This window comes from Mugil cephalus, chromosome 16, assembly GCF_022458985.1.
Source record: "Mugil cephalus isolate CIBA_MC_2020 chromosome 16, CIBA_Mcephalus_1.1, whole genome shotgun sequence".
NCBI lineage: Eukaryota > Metazoa > Chordata > Actinopteri > Mugiliformes > Mugilidae > Mugil > Mugil cephalus.
The window spans coordinates 23,819,929-23,837,464 of record NC_061785.1 but is presented as its reverse complement, the minus strand read 5'-3'; the positions used below and the strand labels follow the sequence as shown (position 1 = coordinate 23,837,464).

The window sequence follows — 17,536 nt, the reverse complement described above, 5'->3', positions numbered from 1 at the left end:
CTGCTGGGTGGTGAAATTGTTTTTTTTTTATTTTTTTTTTATTATTCATATCCCTATTAATGGGAATAATGACAAATAAAAGTAAAATCAAGGGCCTCTACATTCTGACTGGAAAAAGAGGCCCCCAGAAGACATGCATTAGTTAAACCATTAGTAAAAATCCATTAGTAATGGAGGACTAACCTACAGTCCAATGAAGGTTGCGACTTGTCATACTGGTCATACTTTCCACAATCCTACATACCTAATTGGACATGTCAGACAAAAAAAAAACTTGACCTGACCTGATGATGTGCCCTGATCCAGTAGTTTTAGTTGGAGTTGGACCACATTTATCCCTAGACTTTGTAGCCACCTTAACGCTTAACATCCAAGCCACACAAAAAAAGACAAACTGCTCAGTAGATACAATAAATTTTCTGTTGATCATGTGAACCTCTCTGCTCTCCAGGTAACAATGCAACATCAATAGTCAACTGTTTGCAGATACTAGGACAAAGCTTGGACGCCAGGTAAGAGAAAAATATGGAACTGTGTGTTATTTAGCATTATTCAGAAGTTTACCAATAAATGCAAAAAATAAATAAAAAATAAATAAACCTGAATACACACGTACACTAGTCTCTTTAAAAAAAGAACCAGAACAAGATGCTGATATTGTGTTATGTTGGTCTTCTTTTTGTTTTAATGTGTTAAGAATTCTAGACATAAGAGCAGTTAATCACCCGTACATGCATTTCAAGACATTTTTTCAGCATTCAATCCATTTTGTCCAGTAACTACACACATCAGGGTTTTCAGTTTCAATCCCACCTGTAAATCATGCTTGGTCATCTTAGTCTGTTAAGTAAATGTGGTAAGTAAATAATGGATTACATTAGGGATCCAACTGTTGATAATACCAAACAATTTCTGTGCCGAAGCAAGTTTATGTTATTATTTTTTTAGTATGTATTTTAGAAGAGCGCGAGAGTAACCCTGTTTTTTGCAGGGGTGACTGAATACTTTTGCCAATATAGTGTATATCATTTAATATAGGTTAAGCTACCCAGCAATGTATAAGCAGTAATTAGCCCCATCAAAAATAGCAAAAATATCAAAATGATACATGAATGCATTACTAATTGTAATCCAATAATATAATATCGCCTATATGATGTAATAATAATAAAAAAAAATTTAATTTGAACTCACATCCAACACCACTGACTGTAGCAAACGTCAAAACCAAAAGCTTTGAGCAACAGGTGCAACTAGATTCATCTCTTTTTCATTGTCACATGTGCTTCTTTGCATTCCTTTTTGAATTTTTTTGAATAAGCTCTCTCAACCATTATTTTTTTGTATCAGTGAAAGAAGCATAGTTGACATGGAGAAATTGTAATCTGTTAGGTCAATAAGATCCAAACAAGTCACATTCTGGTATTTAAATCGGGTGAATATGGAGAGAAGTTGTCAAAAGCGATTGTTGTTTACTCATTCAGTGCACTGTCTATTATTATATAGTCTAAAACCTTCAAACAAACCATTCCTGTTGAAATAGCCGCTTTACTGATAAACAACAGCTTATTGTTAAAAAAAAAAAAAAGGTAGATTGGTTATTGGTGGCACTGTGGTATGTATAAAATCAAATAAATGTATCTACTTTAATATGATTCTGTTTATTAAGGGAGAATTATTGATGAGTAGTTTACTTAACTGATTAATCTATGTATGCACAGCCATGACTTTAGTCTGTGTGATTTGAACAGTGTAGCAATTTGTTACTTTTCTCCAAAATATGTTAATTTGGTCCATTCGTTGATCTGCGATGAATATACCATATTTAAGCCTCTGTTGGTACATATGCATGGTATGTGCTCCTTTCAAGCCCCAGGCAGACAGAGTTTGCTTTAGGCAGAGTTTTTTTTTTGCATTTCCAAATGGAAATGAAAGTACCCCACTTTTTTCAGGTAAAATAATTACAGCTTAATGTGTTACAGTTAATGTGTCCAAAACCTAGCTTGACCTTTGCCTTTGAGAACATTGGTGTGAGATCTTGGTCTGCTAGTTGAGTTGTCTAATGTCCAATTAGATGTCATTTTTCCCTACAATTCCTGGCCTGTGTGTTCATGCTCTCTCCCATTGTCTTCCCCTTTGAGTATATTAAGTTTGCTAGATCTGTTTGTGCTGAAATTGTTGGATACCAGCATGGAATGCCACCAGTTTCCTCATCCACTACAGCGGGTAACATAAGTATTGAACACTTAACAATTTTTAACAGTAGGTGCTATTTACACGAAATTCACATTCACTCACTAAAAGCACACATTAGGGCATTATTTACTTAGAGAGTTTTTATTCACCATGATGTTTGTTATTGTGAAGATGTGCATAACACTCAAGCTTCAAATGGAAACATTTCAGGGAATATACAGCGGGTAAATCACATCACAAATTTTCATAGTAAACATATCTCTAAAGGTGCTATTGACATGAAATTTTCACCAGGAGTTGGTAACAACCCAAATAATCCATACATAGAAAGAATTTGGTTTCATAGAAAGAAACCAAAACAAACAATTTCAGAAATAAAATTATGTGTAACAATGTAAAATAACGGAGGGAAAAAGCATTGAACACACACAGAAAGGGAGGTGGAAAAAGGCATGGAAAGCCAAGACACCAGCTGAAATCAATCAGTGATCAGAAAGCCATCCAGCCCCTTGTCAGTGCAAATGAATATCAGCTGGTTCAGTCCAAACAAATGGCCTATAAAAAGGTGTATCATTACCAAGGTGTCACACAAAATCAAAGAACTCTCACAAGATACAATCTTATTGTTGTTAAACATTCTGATGGCATTGGTTACAGAAGGATTGCTAAACTTCTGTGGTCAGTGAGCACTGTTGGGGCCATAATCTGGAAAGAACATCATTCGACCATAAACCAGCCACGACCAGGTGCTCCTCGCAAGGTTTGTGAAAGAGAAGTGAAAAGAGTTATCAGAAGAGTTGTCCAAGAGCCAAGGACCACTTGTGTAGAGCTTCCGAAAGACTTGGAATTAGCAGGTACAATTGTTTCAAAGAAAACAATAAGCAATGCACTCAACGGACATGGCCTGTATGCATGCTCACCACATAAGACTCCATTTCTGAAGAAAAAGCATGTTGAAGCTCATTTACTGTTTGCTGTACAACATTTGGACAAGCCTGTAAAATACTGGGAGAACATAGTCTGGTGAGATGAGAGCAAAATTGAACTCTTAGGAAGCCATAACACACACCATGTTTGGAGGACAAAATACACTGCACATCACCCCAAAAACACCATACCGACAGTGAAGTTTGGAGGTGGGAACATCATAGTGTGGGGCTGTTTTTTTGCTTATGAAGGGAGGATGAATGGAAAAATGTACCAAGACATTCTTGAGAAAAATCTGCTGCCATCTACCAGAATGATGAAGATGAAACGAGGGGGGACACATCCGTAAGACAATATGTCTGTAAAGGTTCTCAGTCATCCAGGTCATGGTAATCCAAAAAGGCATCAAATAAAGGCAACTGGACTTGTAGAATTTCTTGAAGACGTTATGGCACTCATCTGAGTAGCTGCTTCTTCTTCTTCTTCTTCTTCTTCTTCTTCTTCTTCTTCTTCTTCTTCTTCTTCTTCTTTAAATAGGAAAACTCTGTGGGAACACCCACCAGAAACTTGCTTGACCAGAAACTGGTGTCACTATTTTCATAATGGCTGAGTACTTACCTGTTGTTGAGGGGGGGATTGTGTGAAAAGGCTATTTACCCTATGAATGGAGCTCTAACGATGCTATTGTCAGTGGGAGCTTCCAGTCTCAAGGTGTGGATGAAGTCAAAACTCTAAATCTCATATAAGATTTAATTTATCATCTATTTACAATTCAGTTTTGACTTTTGTCCCCAACAAGAAATTCTACAACTCCAGTTGCGTTTATTCAACACCATTTTGGAATTGTAAGACATTGATCCCAAACACAGAGCCAAGGAAACTCTCAACTGGCTTCAGAGAAAGAAAATAAAGCTGCCAAAATGACCCAGCCAATTACCTGACTTGAATCCAATTGAAAATCTATGGAAAGTACTAAAAATCTGAGTTCATAGAAGAGGCCTACAGAACCTTCAAGATTTAAAGACTGTTTGTGTGGAAGAATGGGCCAAAATCACACCTGAGCAATGCATGCGACTAGTTTCTTCATACAGGAGGTGTCTTGAAACTGTCATTACCAACAAAGGCTTTTGTACAAAGTATTACAATAATATCAGTAAGCATATTCAGTACTCTTTGCCTGTGTTATTACTTAATTAGTACTTAATTTCTGAACTTATTTGTTTGGTTTCTTTATGTGTATGTATTACTTGGGTTGTAAACAACACCTGGTGAAAATTTCATGTCAGTAGCACCTTTAGAAATAAGTTTACTATGAAAAATTGTGATGTGTTCAATACATATTTTACCCACTGTATACTACCTCCATGGTCCCATAGTAGTAGTAAAAGAAAGTTTGTCTCCTACCTACATGCATAGGTGCTATGTTCAAATCCTCCACTGTGGGGGCAGCTGGCAGGAACATTGGTCAGAAAATCTTCCATGCGTGTTGTGGAGGCAATCTAAGAATATAATGGTGGACACTGATTGAAGCTGTCATAATGAAGAAGGAGGCCTTGGCAAGTCATGGTTGCTTGTGGGTTTTCAGAAGCAAACAGGTGGGTGCCAGAAGGTTTGAGCGTTTGCAAAAACATAAACTCATCAAAGTGGTGGTCTGTGCCATCATGTTTTGGTAACATTAATGGAGTTTATATATATCTACATGGCCCTGTGTGACAAACTGTTTGCTCCTCCTATTAAAGCATAACTGGACTGTGGTTATTCGCACCTGAATTCAGTTTCTCTAGCCACATCCAGGCCTCATTACTGCTGCACCTGTTCTCAATCAAGAAGTCACGTAAATAGGTGTCCTCAAAGATGTCGTGCCAAAGAAATTCAAAGGAACAGGAGGCAAATGAGAAAGAAAGTAACTGAGATCTATTAGTCTGGAAAATGTTCTAAAGCTTTGTGACTCTAGTGAACCACAGAGTTGGATATTATCTTTAAATGGTGAAAACATGGAACAGTGGTGATCCTTCCCAGTAGTGTCCGGTCAGCCAAAGTTACCCCAACAGCACAGCAACTACTCATCCGAGAGGTCACAACAATTGCAGCCCTCACTTGCCTCAGTTAAGGGTTCCAAGATGAAAACCACTGCTGAGCAACAAGAACATAAAAGTTTGTCTCCCACACAAACTCACACACCTTTGCAGGTTCCACCTCCACTCTGCATGTTGAAGAAGCCCGAAGCCTCAACATTGAAGTATATAGAATACCTACTCAAACTGACCAGCATTATTATTTGATAACCCCCACCCCCTGGAACACAAACTAGGAGTCATCAGAACCCTCAAACAGCGAGCACAAACTGTACCCACAAAACAGGATGTAAAGGAGAAGGAGGGAAAACACATCAAACAAACCCTCAAGATGTGTGAGTATCCCAACTGGGCCTTTGTTAAAGGGTCAAACAGATATCCCAAAAGGGACCGGGATGAGGAGTACCACAGGAGGAAAAACATTGTCATCCCCTATGTGGGTGGTGTATTGGAGAAAGTGAGGAGAATTTTCAGAAAACACTGCATTCTAGTTTATTTCAAATCCAGCAATACACAGAAACTAGTCTACCCCACAGACAAAACACACAGGCAAAACAGAGTGATGTTAGTGTATGCTGTTCAGTGCTGTCGGTAATGTAGAGCCTTGTACATTAGGGTAACCAGCAGAGTAACAACAGAGTAAAGAGGCTGTCGCCAGTAGCTTCGTGATGTTAACCTTGTTAGGTTAATCTTAGTGTGTTAATGGTTGTTTTTTGTCTGACTTGTTGTTTTTTTATGAGCCTTGAACCAGTCAGCGTGATTTTTGGTTGTTTTTGTCTTTTTGTGCAGTTTTTATTTAGTTTTTTTCTGGACTTTTTGTTTTTGACTATGTCGTTGGCTATGGCGTTTGGCAGAGCAGCTGTTGTGTCTGGTGGTGTGTTCCTGAGATCAGCTGTTAGTGCTGTTCCGTGTACCCTGAGCTGCCCAGCGTGAGGCCTGAGGTTAATGCTGAACTTCAGTACTAGGGATACCACGCTGGAGTTGGCGGTAGTGGAGCCGAGAAGGAGGTTCGGGTTGGCGGTGCCGTCTGTCCCAACGGGGAGTGTGAGGTCTTTGGAAGCAGGATCAATGGACTGTGTACGCTTGATGGGACCCAGAGGGAGTGTGTCATTAGAAGTGCTTTGGAGACCTGGTTCATACCAACCACAGTGTGCCTGCGCCCGGCTTCAGGACTCTATGATTTGACACGCTCCATTGGCATTTACAACGGAGCGTAGGACATGGAAACACCATGCGATGATGTGATCAAGCTGCTGTTGCTATGCAACTGGCCAAACAACCACATCACCTTGGACACTGTTTTTGCCAGCTACTTTTGTATATTTGTTCATACTAATTCTGTAAATTTTTTGATTACATTGTTTATTTTATTTTGCCAGATACTTATTTTTATTTTACTTTAATTTAATCTCGTTTTATTTTATCTATTATTTATTTTTATCTATTTTATCTTTCTTGTGGTTTTTATGAGTGTTTACTTTTATGTGCAACAAAGCTACGGCAACAGTAATTTCCCTCGTGGATCATTAAAGTCTAAGTCTAAGTATGCTGTTCAGTGCAGTACGGAATGTACAGACTTGTACATTGGGGAAACCAAACAATCCATCCACAAACGCATGGCTCAACACAGGAGGGCCAGCTCATCGGGAATACCTCAGCAGTCCACTTCCACTTGCAGGACAAAGGACACTTCTTTGAAGAAACCAACGTCAAAGTCCTGGCCAGAGTGGAAAAAACTTCTCTAAACAGAGGAGGTGGACTGAAATTTAGTCTGCCATCTATTTACAATTCAGTCTCGACTTCTTTCCCCAAGAAGTTTTAATACCATTCACACCTTGAAACTGGAGACTCCCATTGACAATAGTATCGTTAGAGCACCATTCATAGTAAGTAGCACGGACACACAGTCTCCCCACTTAACCCAGGTAAGTACCCAGCCTTTATGAAAATAGTGGCACCAGTTTCTGTTCAAGCAGCATTCTGGTGGGTGTCACCGACAGAGTTTTCCTATTTAAACCTCAATTTCTCACTAGTCTCTCAGAACTGAAGAAGCGTCTTCAAGAAATTCTACAAGTCCAGTTGCCTTTATTCAACGCCTTTTGGAGAACTAATCAGAGATCTTCTGTGGATGTAGCCTTCCTCAAATCGGTCTCTTCATGTAATCCCAGACACACTCAATGATGTTGAGATCAGGGCTCTGTGGGGGCCATGCCATCAGTTCCAGGACGTCTTGTTTTTCTTTACGCTGAATATAGTTCTTAACAACCTTGGCTGTATGTTTGGAGTCTTTGTCGTGCCGCAGAAAAAAATTGGGGCCAATCTTACACCTCCCTGATGGTATTGCATGATGGATGCTGTATTTCTCAGCATTGATGACGCCATTAATTCTGACTAATTGCCTAACTCCATTTGCAGCCCTAAACTTGTAAAGAACCTCCACCATGCTTCACTGTTGCCTGCAGAAACTCATAATTGTAATGCTTTCCAGCCCTTCAGTGAACAAGCTACCTTCTGCTACAGCCAAGTATTTAAAATTTTGACAAATCAGTCCAGAGCACCTGTTGCCATTTTTCGGCACCCCAGTGAGTCTCTTGGCCTTGTTTCCATGTCAGAGGGATGGATTTGTGGCTAGAACTCTTACATGAAGACCACTTCTGGCCAGGCTTCTCCAGACAGTAGATGGGTGTACCTGGGTCCCACTTCTGAGCTGAAGGCACTGTCTGACATTTTCAAATTTCGAAGGGAAATAACCTTCATGCGTTTTTCATCTCGTCTACGATCTGCGTCTACGAACCTGCAAAATCCCTGATTTTGTCCAAGTGTACCTTTAAGGATTGATGCTGGTTTGAAGGGAAGAGAAAGGGTAGTAACACCAAATATTGATGTGACTTAGATCTTTCCTTTGTTTGCTCACTTTGCATTTAAGTATTCTTAGTTTGGGTGAAATCCGTATACCATGCTTAAGCATCTCTACAATGTATGAGGGAAGCACCAATTTGATCCTCATTCCAAAAAATACACACATCTAACAATGCTTCTCTAACAGTTGATAACAGTAAATGGAGATACATGTGTAGTCTGTCTACTTTTGCATTTATTATTGTGAAATAATCAGAACTGCTGTGCCACCTTGTTCATTAAATTACTTTGCTGAAAGGACCTTGTGTTGTATTTGTTATTTGTCAGAAATATATGTCTTCCTCACAACTACATCTATACTGTGCATGTTTTTAATTTTAATAATGTAAAGATTATGCAAGCAATAAGTTATTTTCTTCCTTCCAAAATGTGTTACAGTAATAGCTAACAACTTGCATGCTCGGTACAACTTACTGTTGGTCTGCTCTATAGATGAATGCAATACTTGAATGCATCCTGTAGTAAGAATACATTCAAACACACAGGTTCAAGGCCAGGGTGATCCACCATGCATGCTGGTGGGTTCTGCAGCTGCTGTAGTTTCCTTGGAACCTTGAAAACTTGACATGGTAAGTGGCATGGAACTTAAGAAGTAATGACAGCAGAGTAACCTTCCTCAAGACATCGGTTGGAGTATTGCCTTACAACATTCTCAGGCTCTGTGGCTGGTGTTGCACAGTTCCCCACAGTTGCCGGTAATGAAGTTTTGAAGAAACATCATTGCAGGTGAAACATTACTTTATTGAATAGTTTTTTATGGGTCTTGCATTGGATTGACATGCAGACAGAGTCATCAGGTACAAAGTTTTAGTTTCATAGGCAAAGGTTTTAAATGTAGTTGCATGTCCAGCTCCATGTCTCCACACCTGCTAAATAAATTAGCCACCTATCTATCTGTTTCATTAATGTTACAATTACACACTCAACATTTACTAGTGGTTTCGGTTATCTGGGACAAAAACAACAATGTGTATGGTTATTTGTCTCGAGAAATCACACCTGTCATGTAAACCAGACAGTTCAGTTTGGTCTCATCACAAAACATTCTCCAGCTAGTCTTTGGATTTATCGACCTGATGTTTTTGCAGAGCAGTTTCTTTGTCGATGCTACTTTGCCATGCACGCTATGGTTGTTCAACGTTGTCCCGATGGTGGGTTCATGAAAATGAATGAATGGGAGAGAGCCCTTTGGTTGCTTAAAAGATACCCTGGGTTCCTTTATGACCTCTCTGACTAATAGGCATCTTTCTTTTGGTGATGGACATCTCATGTGGAGTACTACAGTTGTCTTAAATCTCCTTCATTTGTTCATAATCTGTTCAACTGTGGATTCCAAACTCTTTCCCAGCCTGATGACCAACATCTCTTTATCTGAGATCCTCAGAAAACCCCTTTGCCTGTGTTGTCTTACATATTCACAAACTGAAGAACTACAAGAAATCCCTGAATTTTTTTTTTTGTTTGTTTGTTTTTGTTGTTGCAAAAAAGTTGCACTGAGACACACCTCAGTGTCATTCCATTGATAGGAAACACTTCTGATCAGATGTACTCTAATTTATCCATGAAATGCACTTACTTTTTCACCTCACAGATATGTAATATTGGCTAATTTTCTGGATAAACAAATATAATATTTCTATTATATTTGTTCGTTTGTGTTCTCTTTGCCTGCATTCAGGACTTGTGTGAAAATCTGATGTTTTATGGGTCATTTTTATGCAGAAATAGTGAAATTTCTGAAAGATGCACTATTATACTGTGTTTAATATTAACTACCTCTTGTCTCGTAGCCTAAGGTGTTGGGTCTGTTCGCAGGTGTTCTGGAGAACACGGTTACGGAAACTGAATTATGAATAATATTAACTGTGGTTGTCAGTAAACAATCTAATTGCAATTACTTGCAGGTTTTTAATTATGTGCACTAAGAGTCTGTAGGAATATAAGACCCACTTTCTCTGTCATATGTCTTGGGGTATGGCTTGTGTGTAATGGAGAACACTGTGTTAAATTATTCATGTTCCTTGCTGACTCAAACATCCCCATGTTTTGGCCAATGATGGTAGAGGTCTCTGATAGTTAAATAGTTATTTGTCTTTGTCATCTCTGGCATCTCTGGCAATAATCACAGGATTTGCATTGATCCCAAAGTCTGGTTGCATACACTGAATTTCCTCAAAATATAGTCGGCTCATCTCTATCTTTCACATGGATACAGTGGTTTTTCAGTCCCATCTGTTGTTCTAATGCTCATCAATGCCAGCCTCCTTACTCTTGATGTTTATGAGCTTGACCACAATTCTTGACCTCCTAAAACTCACCACCATGGCCATCGCGAGTCTTGATAACATTTAGGGTCCAGATGGAGCTCTTTTATTTTGCCAGAACAGTGCAAATAGCTTACAAATCTATCCTGACTTATTGCACTAATAACACAGTTAAAACAGTGTAATAGTTTTTATGTATCTATCTCTGCTGGTCTATAATTTATCTAAGATGCCTTAACACATTGCTTTTGAAAGGTACTTAAAATGGGCAGTGTGCTAACTTATTCTGACATTTCACTTGTTATATACATTAACCCAAGCAGATGTACTGTAGCTTCTCTGGTTGCAAACAGGAAAAAATATGGAGTGTTGAATGCACAAATGTTATACGTTAAATGTTTCAGTTGCAAGATGAACAAAACAGGAGAAACAAGTTTCTCTGCAAGGGGTACACCTTAAAGCCAAGTTGAAAAAGGTCAGGAAATATGGCCTAAACGACAAGTCCACATTTGCCAGTTCGTGTCATTGCTATTAATCATCATTGCCAACATCTAACCCACTCACCCTTGCAATTATACATGTAAAACTTTTCCTTTTATACTAGGGGTTGCAGCCAAAAGTTTACAATTCTGCATGCATCATTAAAATTTAGAATACGTGCGTTATTTTGAAGGCATGGCTGCAGTGATAAATTAGAAGTCTGTGTACGCACAGATATGCTCCTACAGTTATACTTTGATATTGCTGAGGGAAAAAAAAGTTATTGGCAGACTTGACAAGTCCACATTGAATTTGAATTGTTGTGCTGAATGTGGAAGAATTGGAGTTTGGGTGCAACTTAAACAACACAAAGACAAATTGTATTTTTCAAATGTATACATGTTACTGGTATAGCGCAAAGGTCGAATGTTGTTGTATATTGAGTTTAAAATAATTAATGTCACTGGCATCAGATAACACTAATGTAGGACGTATAATTAAACATTGTTGTATTAAGGTAATAATACAAAGCCTAACTATCTCAGGACAGTGATGAAGACTGGACTGGAGTCAGTGAAGGCAGCTTTACGGTCATACTTCAGTAATGCTGCTGAGGATTTGGAGAAGACTCAAGAGAACCTGAAACTTGGCCAGTTCACTCACAGCAGAGAGCAGCCGCGCGGTGTCACACAGATCATCAATTACACCACATTTGCTCTGCTGCCTGTCCTGTCGTCCCTGTTTGAGCATATCGGACAGAGCATGTTTGGAGAAGACCTCATATGTGAGCACTAACAGGACAATTCATTTAATAGTCTATGTGTAATGAAAAGGATCATGTCAGAGTTTCAGTGTTTGTCTTTCTTTCTGCAGTGGCTGATGTTCAGAAATCTTGCTACAGAATCCTCAACAGCCTCTACTTTCTGGGAACCAACAAAAGCATCTATGTGGAAAGGTACAGTATGTCACATAATATACATTCTTAAAGTCACTGTGGAGTTTGTATGCCTTTTTACTAGCTTTCAGTTATCTTCTTCACAGTTAGGACTTTGTTTGATTAAGACTCTCAGACTTCAGACATCATGAATAACTGTATGTACAGAATCTGAAATGAATATTTTTTGGATTATTCTGCATTTGTTCTAGCTCAGAACTCATACTGAAGCAGATTGCCATTTGCCACTACCATTTTCTGTTTGGAGTTTGCATGTTCCCTCTGTGTCTGTGTGGGTTATTTCCGGGTTCACCGACTTTCTCTAGCCCACGAGTGGTTATAGAAGATGAGAATGTATAAGTCCATTGAAATAGTGCTCAGATGGAACTTACTTACTGGAGCTTGTTCAACTTGAAGCCATTGCCTATCGTTGATAAATCTCTGTGCCTCAAGTCAGCAAAATTCTAAGTAGCATTGTGATGGTTGGAAACATGGTATCAAACCTTAGTGAAAGTGTAATAACTAGGATTTTTATTCCTAAGCAATGAAGTGCTTTCAAGCCTAAAAGCTAGTCTTAGCTTAGCCTTAATGTTTCCTAGAGGTTTATACACTCTACTTGTAGAAACTAGATCAGATGTACCTCATGAAGGATTTGGCAGGCTGAATGTGATTTCACCACCATGCAATCAATAGAGACGTTGTTCAGTGAGCGATACAAAAGCAAGTTAATTCTTTTCGTGATAAATAAAGTACACAAGACTCCAACCCAAGAATTACTGTTCAAAGAAGCCTGTCTACCAGTGGTCTTAGAGGAACAATAACATTTCTGCACAACTTCTCAAATGGGATAACGAGGCCAGATGCTGGCGTTGCACTGGAGGATAAAGCCCTGTCCACTGATAAATACACGATGGAGGTACTGAAACAAAGACCATTGTGACCATTGTAAACAATTGTAGCAACTCGTAATGTAATAATGGCTCATAATGTAGTAACAGCTTAAATGTAATAAAAGTTCATAATGTAATAATTGGTTCATAATGTAGTCAAATCATGAGTGCATGATGTAATAACAAGGAAGAGAAGCCTAATTGGTCAAAATTGCACGCACTGACAACGAAAATACGGTGGGGGAGGAGGTCTGTGTTTGACTATGATTTGTAGTCGGATTTGTTGTGGTGTGGCAGTAAGCAACTCAAAATCTGACAGGAGCAGAGGGTAAATTAGGGGTGGAGGGGGACTGCAGTTCATTTAGCGTAAAAGAGCATTTTCTTTGTTAACTGTTGCTACAATAAATGCAGGACACAATAATAAACACTTTTTCCTCCCATGACACCTAAAGAAGACCTTCCAGATGCTGTTATTTTATTGTTGGTCTTAATGCCAATTTAGTAAAGACTAAGTGTTGTTTTCCTACTACTTACATTAAAAACATGATAGCAGAGTGACATATTCATTCAATTTACTTTTTTTTATAATAAAAATGAACCAGCTCAAAAGTTGTTAAAATGTAAACACAGCCTGTCAGGGACCCTACATAAAAACATAAGTCCAAATAAATTTAACTTAACAATATGCATAAATAATACATGACCATAAATTATAGCTGCCAACAAAAATCAAGTGCAGGGGGTTCCATTTGTCAATGACTGTTTCAGTGTTCACTCAAATCAAGACTCAATGAGTGAATGGTATTTTTACTTATTTATTTATTGTTTACTTCTTTTCTGATTCTAAATTGTCTGTTTCTGTGATGGACCCTACTGTAGTGAGGATAAGTCGTAGTATAATGTAGAGGATGAGACCTCCTTGAGCTGTCACTTCTCTTCTCTATGAACTGTACGGTTTTATTAAACTAACTACTTTAGTCCAATAACTCCTACCGTAAAGGGTGTTTTTAACTGGTGAAACAGTGTCACAGTCAAGCACGGACCCCGATTACTGTCCTTCACATGTTTTATTTTTACATTTGCATGAACTGTAACCTTGCTGCTTGCCAGGTAATCAACTGAAGTGACACAAATACAAAACAAAATCGCAACATAAATAACACGGGCATATTATCCACTGTACAATCCACATACATGAACATATTTGTTGCATTCAACACAAGTTATAATCACTTCAAACATATACATTGTAGGCTAACTCACCAGCTCAGCTTCACCAGTCAAAACAACAGCACGAAAAAGAAGATCCGGCTACTTAATATATCCGTCCCAAATAACTTACGGAAGCAGTAGGAAACATTCAAAAAAAGTACAAGGGCACGATATTGGAAGAACTTCACACATGAACCATTACCTCATTTTGCCCCTGACTTTTTGGGGTAGCCCCTAGGGTCCAGGGCATTTGGTCCCCTACCCTGAAGTGTCACAAAAAGAATGGTTCTGAAAACCTTAAATGGAAGGTTACCTTGGAGTCATGCCTGGGGCTGGGTCAAACGCCCAGCCACCAGGTGCTTGCCCATGGGCTCAGACCAGGCCCAGCCCGAACTGGATCCATGGGTTCACCTCCATGTGGGCCCACAACCCGCAGGAGGAGCACAAAGAGTGCTATATGCAGAGACCTTGGCGGTCTGATCTTCGGTTATGGCTCAACGTACCGCAGCCATGGCAGTCAATTACGCCCTGTCTAGGGGTGTCTAGGACACAACATGATTAGGCCCCCATCTTCCCCTGGTCCCAAGCAGCCACCAAGACACAAAAGGTTACAATATAAAGAAAGTTATTTATTTACAAAAGTGAAACAAATTAAAAGTAAGTAAATGATTGCTTCACGGTGCACCAAGGCCAAAATAACAACCAAACAATCCTACCTTGAAATTAATCCAATAACCTAACAAAGCCAAATAAAGTACAGAACACTTAACTAACCTAACTAAATAAACAGGAGAAAATAAGATAACAAAACTGGCAGTCCACCCCTAAGTTTACCTACTGCCATCCTTGGCCCGCCGTCTTAGCTTCTTATATAGACGATGGCTCCCTGCTGCAGCCAATCACGATCCAGGGACCTCCCGCACAACTCACCTCCTGGGCACAGCACACACCTGAAGCAATACATATTAAAACAAAGCCGCAAAACAGACTCATGGACCTTACAACCACAGTTGTAACACCCCCATACCTAAGAATTAAATATCCCCCTATGATGTCTAATTCCCAAGAGTTTTCAGAAGGAGGCGTCAGCGCATAAGCCGTTGGTACAGTTGCGCATATGAGCAAGAAACACCAAGGGGTTATGATCTGTGTAAACTTGGATAGGCTGCGAACTGGACCGGATAAACTTCAAAATACTGGCGAGCAGGAGGGCAAGAGCTTCCTTCTCAATCATGCTATAGTTGACCTGGTGTTTGTTAAAAAAATTTTGAAAAATAACAGACAGGATGGTCAATAGCCTGATCATCTTCCTGCATGAGCACAGCACCTGCCCCACATGCAAGCATCTACTTCTAATTGAAAGGGGCATGAAGCAAGGCGTGGTGGAGGCACTACACAGTAACGCCTTGGCAGATTTAAAAGCACCCTGGCAAGCGGAGGTCCAAACAAAACTTTTCAGTGTGGACTAACGAGACTAGTGAGAAGAGCCACCACATCTGAAAAGTCTGAAAATCAATAATCTCCTGCACCTTTTTTGCTAAGGGGTGCACCTGTCCCTGACATACCTGTTTACCAAAATATGTTACAGTAGCTTTGAGTAGCGTTGAGAGTGAGGGAGGCCTTGGTCAGACCAGGCGGAGGAGTAGGCAACCACGTCACCTAAATAGGCCTCACTGTTTTTAACTTGGTATTCATGAAACGTTCAAATGTAGTGGAAGCATTCCGCAACCCAAATGGCACAACTGTGTATTGGTTAAAGGCATTGGGTGTAACAAAAGCATATTTTTCAGTCACACTGTTTTTGGTGGGAACAGGGAGCTGTTTAGTGTTTTGTGGATTTGGAGAAGGCTTACGACAGTGTCCCCAGAGGCATCCTGTGGGATTCCTACAGGCAAAGGAAAAACCTTTCCTCCGGCCAAATTTTTGCCCAAAATAAACAAAATGCCACTGTACGAAAGGAGCATGAGTAGTAGCCGGCAGTAAGTCGTACCTGTTCCCAGTGAGGGTTAGACTCTACCAGGGCTGTCCTTTGTCACCAGTTCTTTTCATAACTTTCATGGACCAGGGTGAGCAAATGAATAATGTCTTCAATGTAAAGCTATTGAGTGTCTTTGATAAAGCGCTACATAGAACCGATACATTATGCAGCAGTTTTCTCACAGTGTTAGCCATTATTACATTATTAGCAGCACCAGTAAGCCTTATAATGTAATAAGTTATTACATTACTACATTATGTGCAAAGGGGTTGTTACATTATGAACTTTTATAACATTATGAGCCAAAGTTCAGTTGACAGTATACCTTGCATTGAGGTGGACTGCAGAAACAACAAGGCTACATGCCTTAGGATGGTAAGACAATACATAAATGTGACAGTAACAGTACACGCAGCAGGTAAAATAGGTATTGAACACATCATAATTTTCATATTAAACATATTTTTATTGTAGTGCTATTGACATGACATTTTCACTAGGTATTGGTAACAACCCAAGTAATCCATACATAGAAAGAAACCAAAATAAATAAGTTCAGAAATTGAGTTATGTGAAATAATGTAAGATAACAAAGGAAAAAGTATTGAACACATGCAGAAATGGAGGTGGAAAAAGGGCATTGAAAGGCAAGACACCAGCTGAAATCTATAAGTGATCAGAAAGCCATCCTGCCCCTTGTCAGTGCAAATGAATATCAGCTGGTTCAGTCCAGACTGATGGCCTATAAAAAGGTGTCATTACCAAGGTGTCACACAAAGAGTATCTCATGATGGGTAAAAGCAAAGAACTCTCTGTCCTTTGCAAAGACCTTTGCAACCTTATTGTTGTAAAACATTCTGATGGCATTGGTCACAGAAGGATTTCTAAACTTCTAAACGTTCTATTGAGCACTGTTGGGGCCATAATCCGGAAGTGGAAAGAACATCATTTGGCCATAAAATGTACTGAGACATTCTTGAGAAAAATCTGCTGCCATCTACCAGAATGATGAAGATGAAACAAGGATGGACATTTCAGCAAGACAATGATCCCAAACACCACTTAACTGGCTTCAGAGAAAGAACATAAGATAAGATGAAGAAGCAAGTCACTCAGCATCACGGACAGTGCACACGTGCGGTGCACGTGTGGGTGGACTAAACTATAAAATATAATATCAAAAAATATATAAAAAAGCTATATTACAACAAACAAGGCAGGCAGTAAGAAAGTGGGTATGCTTATAAATATAAATATATGCATATGTTCACACATCTCTGTTGGCAGGGAGAAGCAGACAGTGCAAAACAGCCGATATATAAAAGAAATATAGGTATATGTACATGTAGTTAGGATATTGACAGGCACATTGACAGGATATGAAAAATGAAAATAATGAGTATGCATAAATCTGTATATAAATATGTATATGTTATATGCACACGTCTACCCTTCTGGAGGGATGCAGACACTGCAAAACAGCAGGTATAAAGAAAGTATATGGGAGAGATATTGCACATTAAGTGGGATATTGCACATATGTAGTTGTGGGTCTACTGGGAGCAGACCTGGTTGTAGAGTCTGACAGCAGAGGGGAAGAAGGACCTGCGGTACCGCTCCTTTGCACAGCGAGGGTGGAGAAGCCTGTTGCTGATGGAGTT

General features: G+C 39.4%; 1 protein-coding gene across 8 annotated transcripts in view; it reads left to right on the top strand.

Moving 5' to 3' along the window:
• The window catches only part of ryr2a (ryanodine receptor 2a (cardiac)), a 235,045-nt gene that overhangs the window by 148,633 nt on the left and 68,876 nt on the right, over positions 1-17,536 (top strand). For all 8 annotated transcript variants that reach the window (XM_047609639.1, XM_047609637.1, XM_047609638.1 and 5 more), the window contains 3 exons: positions 452-512; positions 11,407-11,645; positions 11,735-11,816. In XM_047609639.1, the coding sequence (XP_047465595.1) occupies positions 452-512; positions 11,407-11,645; positions 11,735-11,816 (382 nt within the window). The remainder of the gene's footprint in view (positions 1-451; positions 513-11,406; positions 11,646-11,734; positions 11,817-17,536) is intronic.